Source organism: Cyprinodon tularosa, unplaced genomic scaffold (genome assembly GCF_016077235.1).
Source record: "Cyprinodon tularosa strain WSP-4 unplaced genomic scaffold, ASM1607723v1 ctg345, whole genome shotgun sequence".
NCBI lineage: Eukaryota > Metazoa > Chordata > Actinopteri > Cyprinodontiformes > Cyprinodontidae > Cyprinodon > Cyprinodon tularosa.
The window spans coordinates 308,899-322,943 of NW_024039058.1; the positions used below are offsets into that span (position 1 = coordinate 308,899).

Here is a 14,045-nt window from a genome sequence, read left to right on the forward strand (position 1 = left end):
TTTCTCAAATGTGTTCAAAAGATTTTAGACTATTTTAGGACATGTGCAGCATACAACTGCCTCTAAATTACCATTAAAAATATTGTTTAGGTGATTTAAAACTGTTGTTACCCAGCAAACACAGTTACATCTCTTTAAGATCTTTTCTTTAATTTAAAATTAAAACCAATATTTTATTGAGATTTTCTGTATTTTCTCTGCAGAGTTTAGATCAGATGTAGGAATACCATTAAGATCAAATGGGTATTAGTAACTTCTGGCATTGAGGAAACGTCTGTTCTGCATTCTCTGGACTCGTTTATCTTCTCTGTAAATTACAAAATTTATTTTTGTCTGGGAAAAAGAGGAGCCTTTTTCTATTTAGTCCAGCTAATACACTTCTGGTCGTAGGGAATGTGCTATAGGTCTGTCTAGGGTGACTTCTGGAGCTCTGGCTCCAGCTGCATACCACACCCTGTGACCCTTTCCCAAACTCTGAAATGCTTTTCCTGTGTGGCTTACCCTAATGGTGGAGGGTAGTGTCGCTGGACTATCGGGTCAGCCCTATAATTGAGTAAGCCATAACAAACTATGTCTGTATTAGACATTTTGAACTGGTTTTAAGTGATTAAATTTTAGAGAAAACCCACTTTGGTTTTCGTTATTTATAAGCCTAAATATCAAATTAACAGTAATAAACTTTTGAGAAAAAAAGTACATTACATTAGAAGTTCCATTTCTGAATTGGAATGAATGCAACATTTTTGTATTATACATTTACTGTTTATTACTTTATTAATAACTGCCTTTAGTCTAACAGTGTTGGAGATTGCAGTTTATTTTTATTTTCACTAAGGCTGCAGTCACAGTAGTCACAATAAGCAGTTTGACCAGTTCTGATCTTCTTGTCGCATCAATATCTCCTCCCAAAGCCATTAGTAATTCAGTCAAATCAGGTAATATAAATTACATCAACATTTACTTTCTCTTTGGGATTAATAAGATATTTTTGAATTAAATAGAAGCCTCAGTTAGCCAGCCTAAAGGCGGCTGAAGAATGCGTCAACATTTTACTGCTCCTTTTCCTGTTGAGTGCTTCTTACCTCTTGATTGTAATTTATGGTACTCTGTTTCTAAAGTGGTCAAATAAATGGTAATTGCATGCTTCATTAACACATAAACATTTCCTCCACCTGTTAAATCTCCTAAGATAATGTCTTGGCCCAATCTTAGCTGTTCGGCAAGGGAATTTTATTCTGATTCTGAATTATCCATATTATATAAACTTATACTATGAGAAAACTATAAAATTCAACTACTTCCAATTGTTTTGGATTTGAAATAAAGAATGTCTCCCATTCAAAATGAGAGTGCACACGAGTTAACTCAAAAACTGTCGCTTTGTACGCAGGTAGCTTATAAAAAACTTGAGTTTTGCACTAATTACTGAATAAGAGATATGTTGCTGAATTAAAGGCAATGTTTTAATTTCTCTTTTTCTTTTCAGCCTGGCCTTGGTTCTACCAGACTACAGCATGAAATACATCCGTGCAAAATTAGGCGACACAATAACCCAGGCAAAATGTAAGTTAACGTTCATATCACTGAAAAAATACTGGTGCATTTCTTTATCACATCAAATTTTTATTATTAGCTATAGTATAAAGATGTTAGGTAAATAGTACCTCTTAGCAGGGTTTACCCAAAATCAATGCTGTCCTAAAATAAAAGACTCCTACAAAGTAAAACAGTGAAGTACCCATGAACATCTACAGCACTCTTCTAATAGGTAATAGTATTTCCTAGTCACTTATTACACTCATCTTTGGTGCAACTGAAACTACTTTTTTTATATCAGCACAGAGAACTGTCCTCCTTTACATATAACGTAGTTCCTTCACTGTCTGGAAAAGTGTGCAGTTTAGCTTAAGTATTTTCCAGGGGCCGCATGTACTAAGAGATGCTTGGATTCCCAGCTGATACCTTGTGTACGCTAAAGTTGAGAGAACTGCATTCGGACAAACAAATCCAGATGTGCGATTTGTGGCATACACATGGACGGAGTGCAAGCTAGTAAAAATGCAGAAGTGTGCATAAATGAGAATAACCCCCCTTGATAAGCCTATGTTATGTTAATAGAAATGTTGTAAATATGTTCTGCACCTGTGATTATTCTGTTTCATGATCGAAAACAATGTCTACATGTGAGAAAAACGAAACAAACAGGACTATCAGTTATTCTTTGTTTAGAATCCAACTTAATGCTATAAGAAGCGCAGATCAGGGGTTTCCAAAATGCAGCCTATTGGAGGGGAGAGTTTGTTGTTGTTGAAAAAAATTCAAAACTCACACAACTAATGTTAAGAAAATGAAGTTGATTAATGTTCCAAGCAGTAAACTGTCCAGCCATGTTTTCTATTAGACTGAATGAATGGTGCATTAAACAAAGTTTCATCTGCACCCAACATATTGTCCTTTGACCGAAGGTGATTGCTGTTTGGTTAGCAGTACACCTCTCTGGATAAGCTGCATCCCAACGATAACATTCTAAGTCACTGAGTTTCTATCTTGGACCAAAAACTTTAATTTTCCTTCTTAAGCTATTAATCATAATTTATAACAAAGAAGATAGCATTTTGTTTTATTTTCTCTGTTTCATATTTGTGCTCTTTTATATCAACTCATCAGTTATACATTTGATAACTTTTTTGTTCTATACTGAATTTCCAGGCATGCCCTCTAGGTGTCCCCAACGAGCAGATAAGCACTTTTTGTACATGTGGCCCATAGAAGAGAAAAAAATCTTTATATTTATAGATTGATGGTCTTTCCCACTATTTAAATCCACTTAGTCATCTTTCAGTAGATGATCTAACCTTTATTGGAGTATCATTTGTATATTAATATATATGTTGACAACTAGTACTTTAAAAAAATAAGTGAAGATTTTTCTGTGATTCTTGAAGTCAATACAAGGATATCAATGTAACTTTGCTTATTCTTGGCTAAAAAGAGGACTTGATTTATTTTATGTACATGTTCTCTAAAAAGGTTGACTTTCATTTTTTTAATATAAATTGCCCCACCCTATAGTGTTCTTCAATGTTTGGATTTTTTCCATTTGGTGTTTATTATGTTGTTGTGTTTGGGTTTTCATGCATTTTTCAAACTGTACAATGTTATCGGCTATTTTGGGGGGGGAAATAAAAATACAAATTTGGGTGCCCAGTCTGTGCTTTTAAGATGTAAAAATAAAGTTGGCTGGCATATGTAGTTTTGTTTCTGGCAGCCTTTTTATTGAATTAAGTTGAAACTGGGCTGAAAAAGTTGGAAGGCCTTAAAAGAAACTCAAACAGATTTACTCCCAGATTATTAAAGTGAGCTGTAGAAAATGAGTGGGGAAACGGCTCTTTTTCATCATCTGAGTGGCAGCAAGTCCAGCCCAAACCTTGGATTATTGAAATTGGAGACTTTGTCATTCAATTAACCTTAAAGCTATTTATCTGTCCTTACAATGTGTACAGATTTTATCATTTAACATTAGGGGAAATATAGTGTTTGCACAATAAGGGAAATCTGTCATAATGCAATTTTAGTTGTATCTCGCCAAGTTAGAATGTCTTCAAAGCATTGCATACTTAAGTGATTCAATTTAACAAGTGTGTTTTATAGATTGATTTCTCAGGTGTTGTTATAATGAAAATGTTTTTGTTTTCTTTTGTTGATGTTCATTATAATTTATCCTAAACCACTTATGAGCTTTACATTGGAAGCATCTCAAACTTTACCAATCTAACCTAGTTTAAAATTCCCCAAAAATTAAAATGAAACCAGGATAACAATTTTTAAATCATTGCAATGCTCCTGCTTCACCTGAAATTAAACACTTTTTCTTCTGTATTGTATTCTTTTAAACTTCTGCACACAGTATTTGTATTAGATACATATTTAAATAGAGGTAATTCTCCCAGAGGCATCTCTTTGCATGCAAAGCATCCCACCAGTGTGTCGCAGACAGCGTGTTTGTGTCTCCCTGTGTGAGAGCGCCTGTATGTATCAACTCCCCCACCTGCTTGGTCTGTTCCAACGACCCTCAGATGTGGTTTTGGCAAAGGCCCACTGTAGCAAGAAGAACAGACGAACAGGATGTTTGCATTATTTAAAGGTGAAGCCATAAAGGGGAAAGCTGTGAGTCAGTACAAAGAGTATAAATTGATCTTTTCTTCAGTTTCTCTTTTTTTTCTTTGACTCATTTTGTGTTTTACAACTTTGTTACTCCTAATGAAAAACAGGAACTTTGGACACAGACAGCTTGATCTGTGTGTCCCTCTAAATGCTTTATCATCAATTTTTCTTTTTTGTGGGTGTTGGATCAAAGATCTTCACAGCACATTAAGCTTAGAGGTTTATCTGAAACCTAAGTCTGACAGTGTCATTTTATTTATTTACTTCACTTCAATCAAAGCACTCAAATTAACCAAAATCCCTTTCCTATCCCAGTTTCCTCATCTTCCTCCTCCTTGTTACCTTAAAATAAGACATTGTATTGTATTTGATAATGTAATAAACCACATAACTGTATGGGTAAATAAACATATAATTATAGGGCACATATGCTGCAGCTCCATTCACTCAGAAGTCCTCAAATAATTTCAGCTTGGAGATGATTGATCAGAAAAAATACAGAGAGTCTAATGGTGAGTCTGGAGGAGGAAGCACCATTGTTCGTTCACTCCTGTGAAAGAATCTATTAACACAATAATTATCTGTTCACTCAAAAAATCTGGCTCTAATGGAAGAAAGCTATATTTTAAAAGTGATAAGACTTTGAGTTTGGAGTTCTACCATGAACCCCATTGTTGATACTCAATTTTTGTTCATGAGAAATAATTGTTCTTTTTTTAACTATACTCAATTTGCTTTCTTTTTTTATGGTATTGCATAACGTCCCACTAAAATACAGCAAAATCTGTTGTAATACTGTGACCAAATGTGCAAGAGTGAAAGGGGATGAATACTTTTCCAAGTTGCAACATTTGTTATACGTTTTAAATAGTAAATACTGTGGAGTGAATAATTTTTTGCTAAAGTTGAATACTAGTTTTGATTGATTTTGTTTTTACACCAAGAGTAAAGAAAAAATTATGGTGTCACTCCCAATATCTCACCACTGCTCATTATGTTGAATTATTGAGGTATGACCATCTATCAAAGCTTTTCTACAAGCTGTAATTATTTTCTGAACATGGCGATCAAAGAGGAGTTTCCATTTCGTCATGAGAGATGTAATAATTGTCTGTAGTTCTTCTTTTTTTTTTTTTTTTGTCTTTTGGGGAGGGGACAAACACAGTTTGAGCTATGGTGAATGTTTCCACTAGATGTACAGAAAATCCATCAAAGTTTGGTAACTCCTGAGATTTACCAAGTCATCAAAAGATGCTAATTCTGGTTCTAAACTTCATCCTCTGACCACACTCTAAGCCTAACTGTGTGTTCCCCATCAGCACCATCTGCATCCAAGGAACCAAACTCTTTTGTTCGCTTTGCAATATTTATATTCAGGACTCGCTCTGTGAATAAAATATTGTCACCTTTGACCTGTGTGGTTTCACCCTGTCTTTTCTTCCCCTCCCTTTTCTTTTCCTTCTCATCTTTACCTCCCTGGGGGATCCTCGTGTTTGTTCGCTTTCTCTCCTCTGGGATTATTCCTACTCCAGGGAAAGAGGGCAAGTATCACTTCTTACTTTCATCTCTGTTCTCCTAATCCTTGCCCTGTCAACCCTTAACACATCTCTTGACGTCTTTTATGTTAACTTTATTTTTAGAGGTTTAATTCTGTGCTGTGTTAACTTTCCTCAAGGTTTGCTCCTGTTTAAGCTCCTATGAACTAAAGCTATTTGGTTTACATGTACATGCACTGATAAATCTCCATTACAAATAAGGGTTACGATTAGCAGGAAGTTACTTTGGACAAATAGCAATGAAATTACAGAGGTGTTTTAATCCTGTTGCTATTTCAGATATCCAGGAGGCACCATTATCCTCCTTCCTTCCGGTTTGCACAAGAGCACAAACCATTTTGTGCCCACTGCATTCAAACCAATGAGCATTTTATTCATCAATAATAATTGACATAAAAATATAAACTGTGAAAAAAAAAAAGTTGTATAATTCTTGATTTTTCCTTATTTATTCTGGTTTTGATCTTGGTGAGGTGATTTGAACAAACTATTTCTAACTGTGACCCAATGAGCGATCTCCACATTGCCTAGTAGCAGAATACGAACGTATTATTGAAAATAAGTTGAAATTGTTTTCAAAGCATGAACAGAAGATATCCCTTATGCGTATTAACTGATGCCTGATTGTCATTTCCTGATCTCGTCCCTAGTTTCTGAGAGCCTGCTTGCTGACAATTTTGATGAATATGGGTACACATTCATTGCACCAAGGTATGTTTACATATATAAAGCAAAATTCTTTGATTTCCAAGTGCCTGACTGTGTGTGCTTATAAGTCTGATTTGGTTTTCCTTAGAATGTACTGCACAGACTTAAAGCCTCCTGACAAGGAAACAAACAACACAGAGTTCCTGATGGACTTTAACAACTATATCGATACAAGGACTCCAAACGATCCTTCGTGTAAGTATAGCCACCCTGTTTCTCTGCAGAAATGAAACATGCAGTGGATTGAAAAAGTAAAATTTTTAATTGCAGCAGCAAACATACGTGAGAGGCTCGTTATAAATTAATTCTGATGGGTTTTTTGTTCTTAAAAGTTTGGCATATATTTTTATTCAGCTTTGATGATTTAGTATTTTGCAGACTGTTGTCTTTGCAGGTGTTGCTGCAGACCAGTGGTTTTCAAACTTATTCCTCGGGACCCCCTGCATATTTTAGAAGTGCCTCTGCTCTAGCACACCTGCTCCAAATAATTACACCCCCTCCTCAGCAGCCACTACAAGCTGCTGGGGTCTACTAAGCCCCCATTTATTTAAGTCAGGTGTGTGGTGGCAGGGAAATACCTAAAACATGGAGGACAGTGGGTCCTGAGGACCTAGTTTGAAAACCAATGCTATAGACCAGGGACTTGAAGCAGTCCCTATAGGGGGCGCCAGAGCTTTTCAGGGGCGGTAGACTGACTGTTATATAGCTTGACACCAAGTTGGAGCATCACAAACTCATTCATATATGTAAATTAAATAATAAAAAATAAATTTTAAATATGTATGATATATTGAATACTCCCTAAGTATTCGTTCTGCAAAGTAAAAAGATATTTAATGTCATGCAGTCTTTAAAACAGATTTGTTCTGTAAACTAGTTGCACCAACAGCCCTGAGTTGATGTTATATACCTCATAGGTTAACATTCTTAAAACTTAGTGTTGAAGAGATCGGAGTAAAAAAAAAATGCAGAAAATGTTAAAAACTTATAAAATAAATAGTTTTAAGGATAAAGGGGACAGCTATGTGTAATCAAAAACTTGTGACTACTGACCATTTTGTAAGGAGTGGGGGGGTTGTCTATTAGTTGTTTAAGTGAGGCTTACACTCCCACAATTGGCAAACTGCATTTGACCTTTGATTACCAAAGTTGGGGCCATTGCTCAACCAGTATGTGGTTTTGAAATCTACTGCAGAAATTAAACTAAACATCTCGTTAAAGTACTTAAAAGAATCTCTTTAAAATTGATCAAACTAACTCCTTTGGTTGATGATAGTTGATAGAGTTATTACCTCTGTGGTTAATTGATTTTGTAGAAATATTTTAATACTCTACAAATAGTTTGGGTCCTGAGTCGGCTCTTCTTTGGAAGTAGCTGAAGCTCAGTATGATTGGATGGAAATATACTTTAAACACAATTTCATGCTTTCTCACTAATTCTCAGTAAAAATTAGTGCTGGACTTAAGCGGGTGGTGTGATCTAAACAGATCTAAGCAGGTTATCCTGCTACAAGATGAACCTCCAGGCTTTTACAGCCCCTTTGAAAGCCTTATTCCAATCTTCTTGTTTCTAGCTGCTCCAATCTTTCCCCGCAACTTTAAAATTCTTTCGAAAGTCTATTTTTTTCCTCAACACTCCTCCACCAAAGCCACATTTCTAGATTTCTCCAACTGAGCTGTGGAGCTCTGCAGACATTATTCTCCAGAGCTACTATGAGCTTCTTTGCAGCATTTCTGACCGAGACAGATTGTCACTTTTGTTCTCTCAAATGTTAAAAGCTTAGGACTTATTTATATATATATATATATATATATATTAGGGCTGGGTATCGATTCAGATTTTCCAAATTGATGCGATTCGATTAACAAGGGCCCGATTCGATTTGATTCACAATTATTGTTTCGTTTCCTTGATATGGAAGACATTCTCAGAAGAACCAATGCTGCAAATAGTAGAAACTTCTAGCTCAAACTTGGAGCATTACTAAAAAATGTACATATCTACATTAGGAATTAAACCCAATGCAGTTACATTAATCATGTATGTTTTATTTAACATGACCTGACCAAATCAACTCAAACCACACAGCAGGCTGTGTAAATAAAATGGCAACAAACACACTGAATAGTGCGTACATGTTTGGTATTATTACCTCACTAAACTGTTTGCGTGAGGGTATAACGTAGCGTGGCTCCAGTGTCCTCATAAGGCCACGGGAACCTTCATTTCCAACCGTGCAGTATGGTTGTAAGTCTTTGCAGATGTATGTAGCAATAGCCTTAGTTATTTTCTGGGCACGCGGGGAGTTTGCTGGTAACTTCATATCAAACGCCTTCTCGAGCTGCATTTGCCTCGGGGCTGAATCAGATTGTGTTTGTGCTGAGTGGTGTCTCGTTAAATGGTTTCGAAGATTAGTTGTGTTTCCACATTACCTCACTTCTGCGTAGCAAATCTTGCAAACCGTTTTGCTCTTATCCAGTTCACTGCTGTCATTTTGTTTTTTAAATCCAAAATATTTCCAGACATCTGCCTTCAAACTTCTTGGCGGTGATTTCAGAGCTTCCGCCATATTGTTTTGGTGCGCTCCTCTCGCGCAGTGACGAGATCTCGCGGGATGCGAGAAGTCATGAATGTATGGAAAGATGTATTATAATGGATCGATTTATGGTTTTTATGAATCGATATCGGGCTATTGAAAGGGAAATCGATTAAAATCGATTAAATCGATTTTTTAACCCAGCCCTAATATATATATATATATATATATATATATATATATATATGCTTTAAACTTCTGTCTGGATTTATTTTGTCTGGTCAGTTGTGCTCCGTGGTCCTCATGACACTGTTTGTTCAGCGGTATTCTCAAACAAACCTATACAACCATTGCTGAGCTCGTTTTTTTTCTTCGGTTTAATAGTCTAGGAATTGAATACCAAAGTTTCACAGAATATCCCTATAAAAGAGAATAAAGTTGTTTACACCATAATAAAACAGGAAAATGCTTGATATGCGTTGTTCATTTATCTTATTAGTGTTTGCTTTGGTGAATTCAGTGACTAAATTTCTGCCATCCAACTTTTAGCAATAAAGATTGCATTGGACATAAAATGTGAGGGCTTGAAGGAACTGTGCAGCCAAATCTGTCATTTGTGTGAAATACAGGATTGGTTGAATGGTTTAGTGTGCATGACCTGGCAAAGCTTTGTAAAGTGGAACCTTTTTCCCTTCATGTTACCTATTTGATGCTAGCTCCAAAGATCTGACCATATCATGCCTGGCTGCACATGTGTGAAGCAGGTCGGCTTAGCTGTGACACACACACACACACCAGCTTTCTTGGTCACACACACTCTACCAGTTACATACCTCTCACACCACTCATGCAGCCACTCGACCTCATCCAATTACTGTGTGTTTGTGAAAAAGAGCAGGACACATGCAGCCTAGAGTGCGAGCAGAGCAATAAAACACATATCGGGTCCGACAGACCTTTTACTTGACATCTGACCAACACATTACCATCCTTACCCTTGCTTAAATACTCTATTTGATATGAAGTACCTATTACTTGGGGTATTGAGCAGAGCAAAAGTTCCCTGGACATTTATAAAAGGGCTCTTTTATTGCGTTCCATTGTTTAATTTGATGGTTTGCATTTAAGGACTTTCTTCAAACATCTCAACATGATCAAACCAATAAAACTTTTCACCCAGTTGAATTATTACTTTCACCGTTATTAGCTGCTAGTTTAATGGAGTCCACAGAGAACCACAAGGGAGGGAGAGGAGTGCAGTCCATGTGGAGGATTGGCGGCTCAGGCATCGTTACACGCTTTACGCGGTTAAGCCACTGCAGTGGCGAAGAAGTACATTAGGAATTCTTGGGCTGCCTTCAATAAAGAATCCCTAATGAAAACCACTGGATGGTGGGCTGAGAGGAGACCAAAGTGTTACGCCAGATGTTCTGTCTGATGTGTGAGGCGTGCCATAAAGACTGGAGATGGTGGTGGTGGAGGTGTATTGGCGAGCTCTGACGTTTATGGACTGGAGCGGGTGGATGGAGGGTTCAAAGAGCCAGGAACGGCCAAAAAAGGGGCAAATCCCTTTTATCAGCTCTTATGTTTGTCATGTGGTCTTGTTGAATGTCTGCAAAAGTATTTTTTACACTTGCACCACCTCACCACCTACACCACAGCATTTTGAATTGCAAATATTTTTTACCTACTCTATAGGCAATTTTAGTTTTGAAATTTGATCATTTTGGGGTTATTCTGGGAAAATGCAGAAAATGTTTTTTCTTGCACAAGTTATTAGTTATCTCTAGTTTTAAATTCATTTTATTTTTCTAAATCTTTACTTATTATTTCACTTCATATTAGATGATGTATTTTTTACTTTAAGTGAACTTTGTTTTTGTTTAGGTAATGTAGAGCTTGTGAACAGACTTCTCCTTGATGCCGGTATCACTGCTGATTTGGTCAAATTCTGGAAACAGAATGAGTTTGAGTAAGTAAAGAGGCACTATTTACTGTTTGGCAATGCAGATGGTTTGAATATTTCAACATCAGCAGTAAATGTCAAGTTTCCATAAAGCATATTCCAGGTTTTTGTTACAATGTTCTCATAGCTGTAATTTTTTTCCACCTGACAGACAAGGTATCGTTGCCAGATTTGTAGCAACTGATGGAGGAATCACTCGCGTCTTCCCAAAAAGGTATATAGGAAATAAAAATGGGGATAAAAAAGTTTTTTTTTCTAATGACAAACATGCACCTTGACTACACAGTCAAATGTTCATCAGCAGCTCTTGGGAAGATAATTATTGTTTTATTTAGGTATCAAATTTCAGATAAAAAAAGTTAGAAAGATCCATTTAGTATTCTACCCTTCAGAAGTATTCTATAGCAGTACTTTAGTCTTCAGGGCCCACTGTTCTGCACCTTTTAGGCTTTTCTCTGCCTTGTTGAAGCACCCAGTGATGCCCCATTGTCAGTTTTTGCAGAACCCATGACGCCTGTTTTGCTCAATAAGCCCTGCTGTTTCAATGTTTCTTATACCATGCACCCGGACAAGGCTGCTATGGCCCTTGGAAGTATACCACACAGTATCAAAGCTCCTACACTGTACTTAACAGCAGGTGTGATGTGCTCTTGAAAATTATTATTTTCCAACAGATACACCTTGAATGCTTATTGCAGAAAAGCTAGCTTTTGCACTGTTCTTGTAAATGTAAAGTGGATTTAAAATATTACAGATTATTACAATACTTAATCTTTTCTGTGCAAAGCAAATGTTTCCAGTAAAACTCCTTGTAGCATCTGGCTCTGAATTATTTTTCTTTTTTTTATTGTTTAGGCGTGCATCCCAAACAAGTAGTTGGGATGTGGATAGTCACTTTATTGAGACTTGGGGGATGATCTACTGTAGCTTTACAAAAAAACATGTGCAAACTTGATATCGAGCACATAAAGCTGATCTACTAACCAGAAACATATTCATTACTGTTTACTTTCTTTCACAGTCTTCTTTAGAAATTCAATTTCTACCATTTAAAAAAATTCCATGCTATTCAAAATTTATTTGCACATGGTATACATTTTTCGTATTTTTTTTAAGATCCTTTTTTTTCTCCAGACAATATTGTTTGCTTCTATTTATTTGTGTTTTTTTTTTGTTTTTTTTTTGCAAAGATACAGTGATTTTCTGTCTATATAAATTAAGGCAAACTTTTGGGAAAATGTACCTGTCTGTAGCCAAAGCTATTGTCTTAACATTATATACAGGAATAACTGCTAAATGTAAATAAACTTACATTTCATTGTATGGGTAATTTCTCACTTCATAAGTGTTGCAGGCTGTTAAAATTTGAATTTGTAAAGTAAAATATTGATTTCACTGTGTGCAATTTTAACAGTGCAGGGTTGGACTGGAAAGAAGAAGCAGAGACCTACGAGTCAAGTTTCTACAAGCGAAGTTTAGACAATGATCTGTACATGGTCAAGCCAACTCGCTACAACGGTAAACTTGCAAAAATATTCTGTGTCTGAGTAACTTCTTAGCATCACAGCTGCATGTTGTAACCCCACCGAGATTATGGGTATCATGCAGAAGTCTATTTCACAAAATCCAAGATAATCTGGGTATTCTGGCTTGATTAAGCCTTAACTCATCTTCACAAAAGCAAGAACACAAATTATCAAGGTGATTTATGCTATGCAGCTAGCCTGCTCCAGGTCAGACTAAGTTTCCTGAATTTTACCAGGGATTCACAAAAATGCTTTTAATAGTCTATTGAACGTGATGAGGGAATTAGAGAAATGTCTGATAAAGAAGCAGAGATGTTGTCCGTAAACTCAGGCCATGCAAGTAGCTCCAAACATATAACTAACTTAAAATTGTATGTTCATATTTTAAGTTTTCTTGACAGTTACCTTTTATAGGTATGGCATCCACAACACGTTCAGACTGCTGGGTCTGAGTTTTGCACTAACAGTCAGAATAAGCCATTGTTAGGACTGCTTTCTACTACCTAGATTATTATATGCATTATATTACCCCGATATGTCTTATCACTCCACATGATGGTGACTGCATCTTCAATAACATCTAGGCAACACATCCATGACTCCAGGGCAGGAACATTTCCAGACTCACTGACCTATTTTAACATCAAAACTTAGGAGGAGGTTAAAATATGTGTGCAGGCACCCTCTAAGTCATTAATAGAAATCATTTTAACATTATAGTCAACATTTGATTCAGAGGCTACCAGCCTGCAAAATGTTCTTACAATCCATCTTATCCACCTCCAAGGTCCTTGTTGGTCCAGTCATATTAGTTCTGTATGACAGGATTTCAATATTAAGAAGAAAATCATAAATCATATCTGCAGGTTAAAAAAGTTTTTTATGCCAGGTCCCATTCTGGATGAATGGATCCAGAGTTTGATCCAAAGATCCCACATTGAGGTTAAAGGCTAAAACTGAAAAAAGGAAACAAAGAAATAAAAAGGAATTTAAATCAATCCACTTTGGGATCTGCATATTACAGGTTAGTTGATAATTTGATTAATATTCAAAGTAACTCCTTAAATTATATTTTCTATTTAGAGAATAGTTGGGAAATATATATTTTACGCTGTTTGAGCATGAATTTGATCTGTTGTTGTTCACCAAATCAGTTAATCTTATGTTTTTGTTTTAAAGAAAATTAGAGACCTTCACTTTCGGGATTGCACCCAGCATGACATGGCTGCACCTGTTCAGCCTGGCTTGGCCTTAGTGAAATGTGTAAAGCATCAAGCCTGGCTTCATCTCTTATCTTTCTAAATGTGCCCTTCAAATTCTAGTCTAATTCTAAAACTTCTATAGCACTCTTTTATAAAAATTATATAGTAACACTAAAGTATTCATACTCTACTTCAACCTTTAAACCTTGTTATGTTAAAGCCACAGATTTCAATCATTTTTATTTGAATTGAATTGTTACCTATGAATGTTTATTTACTAATTTTCTTATGAAAAGGTTCAAATAAATCCCTTCAGAAATGACCAAATTCATGAATACTCAACATGTGTGAAATGTAATCTCTGTATAAACGCAGCTGTTCTAGGG

The 14,045-nt window shown here is 36.0% G+C and overlaps 1 protein-coding gene across 4 annotated transcripts in view; it reads left to right on the forward strand.

Annotated features, from left to right (window-relative positions):
* The window catches only part of cacna2d1a (calcium channel, voltage-dependent, alpha 2/delta subunit 1a), a 118,706-nt gene that overhangs the window by 83,161 nt on the left and 21,500 nt on the right, over positions 1-14,045 (forward strand). For 2 of the 4 annotated variants that reach the window (XM_038294777.1, XM_038294779.1), the window contains exons 22-28: positions 1,487-1,563; positions 5,697-5,705; positions 6,371-6,431; positions 6,517-6,623; positions 10,853-10,937; positions 11,083-11,145; positions 12,346-12,449. In XM_038294777.1, coding sequence (XP_038150705.1) covers positions 1,487-1,563; positions 5,697-5,705; positions 6,371-6,431; positions 6,517-6,623; positions 10,853-10,937; positions 11,083-11,145; positions 12,346-12,449 — 506 coding nt within the window. The remainder of the gene's footprint in view (positions 1-1,486; positions 1,564-5,696; positions 5,706-6,370; positions 6,432-6,516; positions 6,624-10,852; positions 10,938-11,082; positions 11,146-12,345; positions 12,450-14,045) is intronic. The other 2 variants (XM_038294780.1, XM_038294778.1) reach the window with 1 other exon arrangement.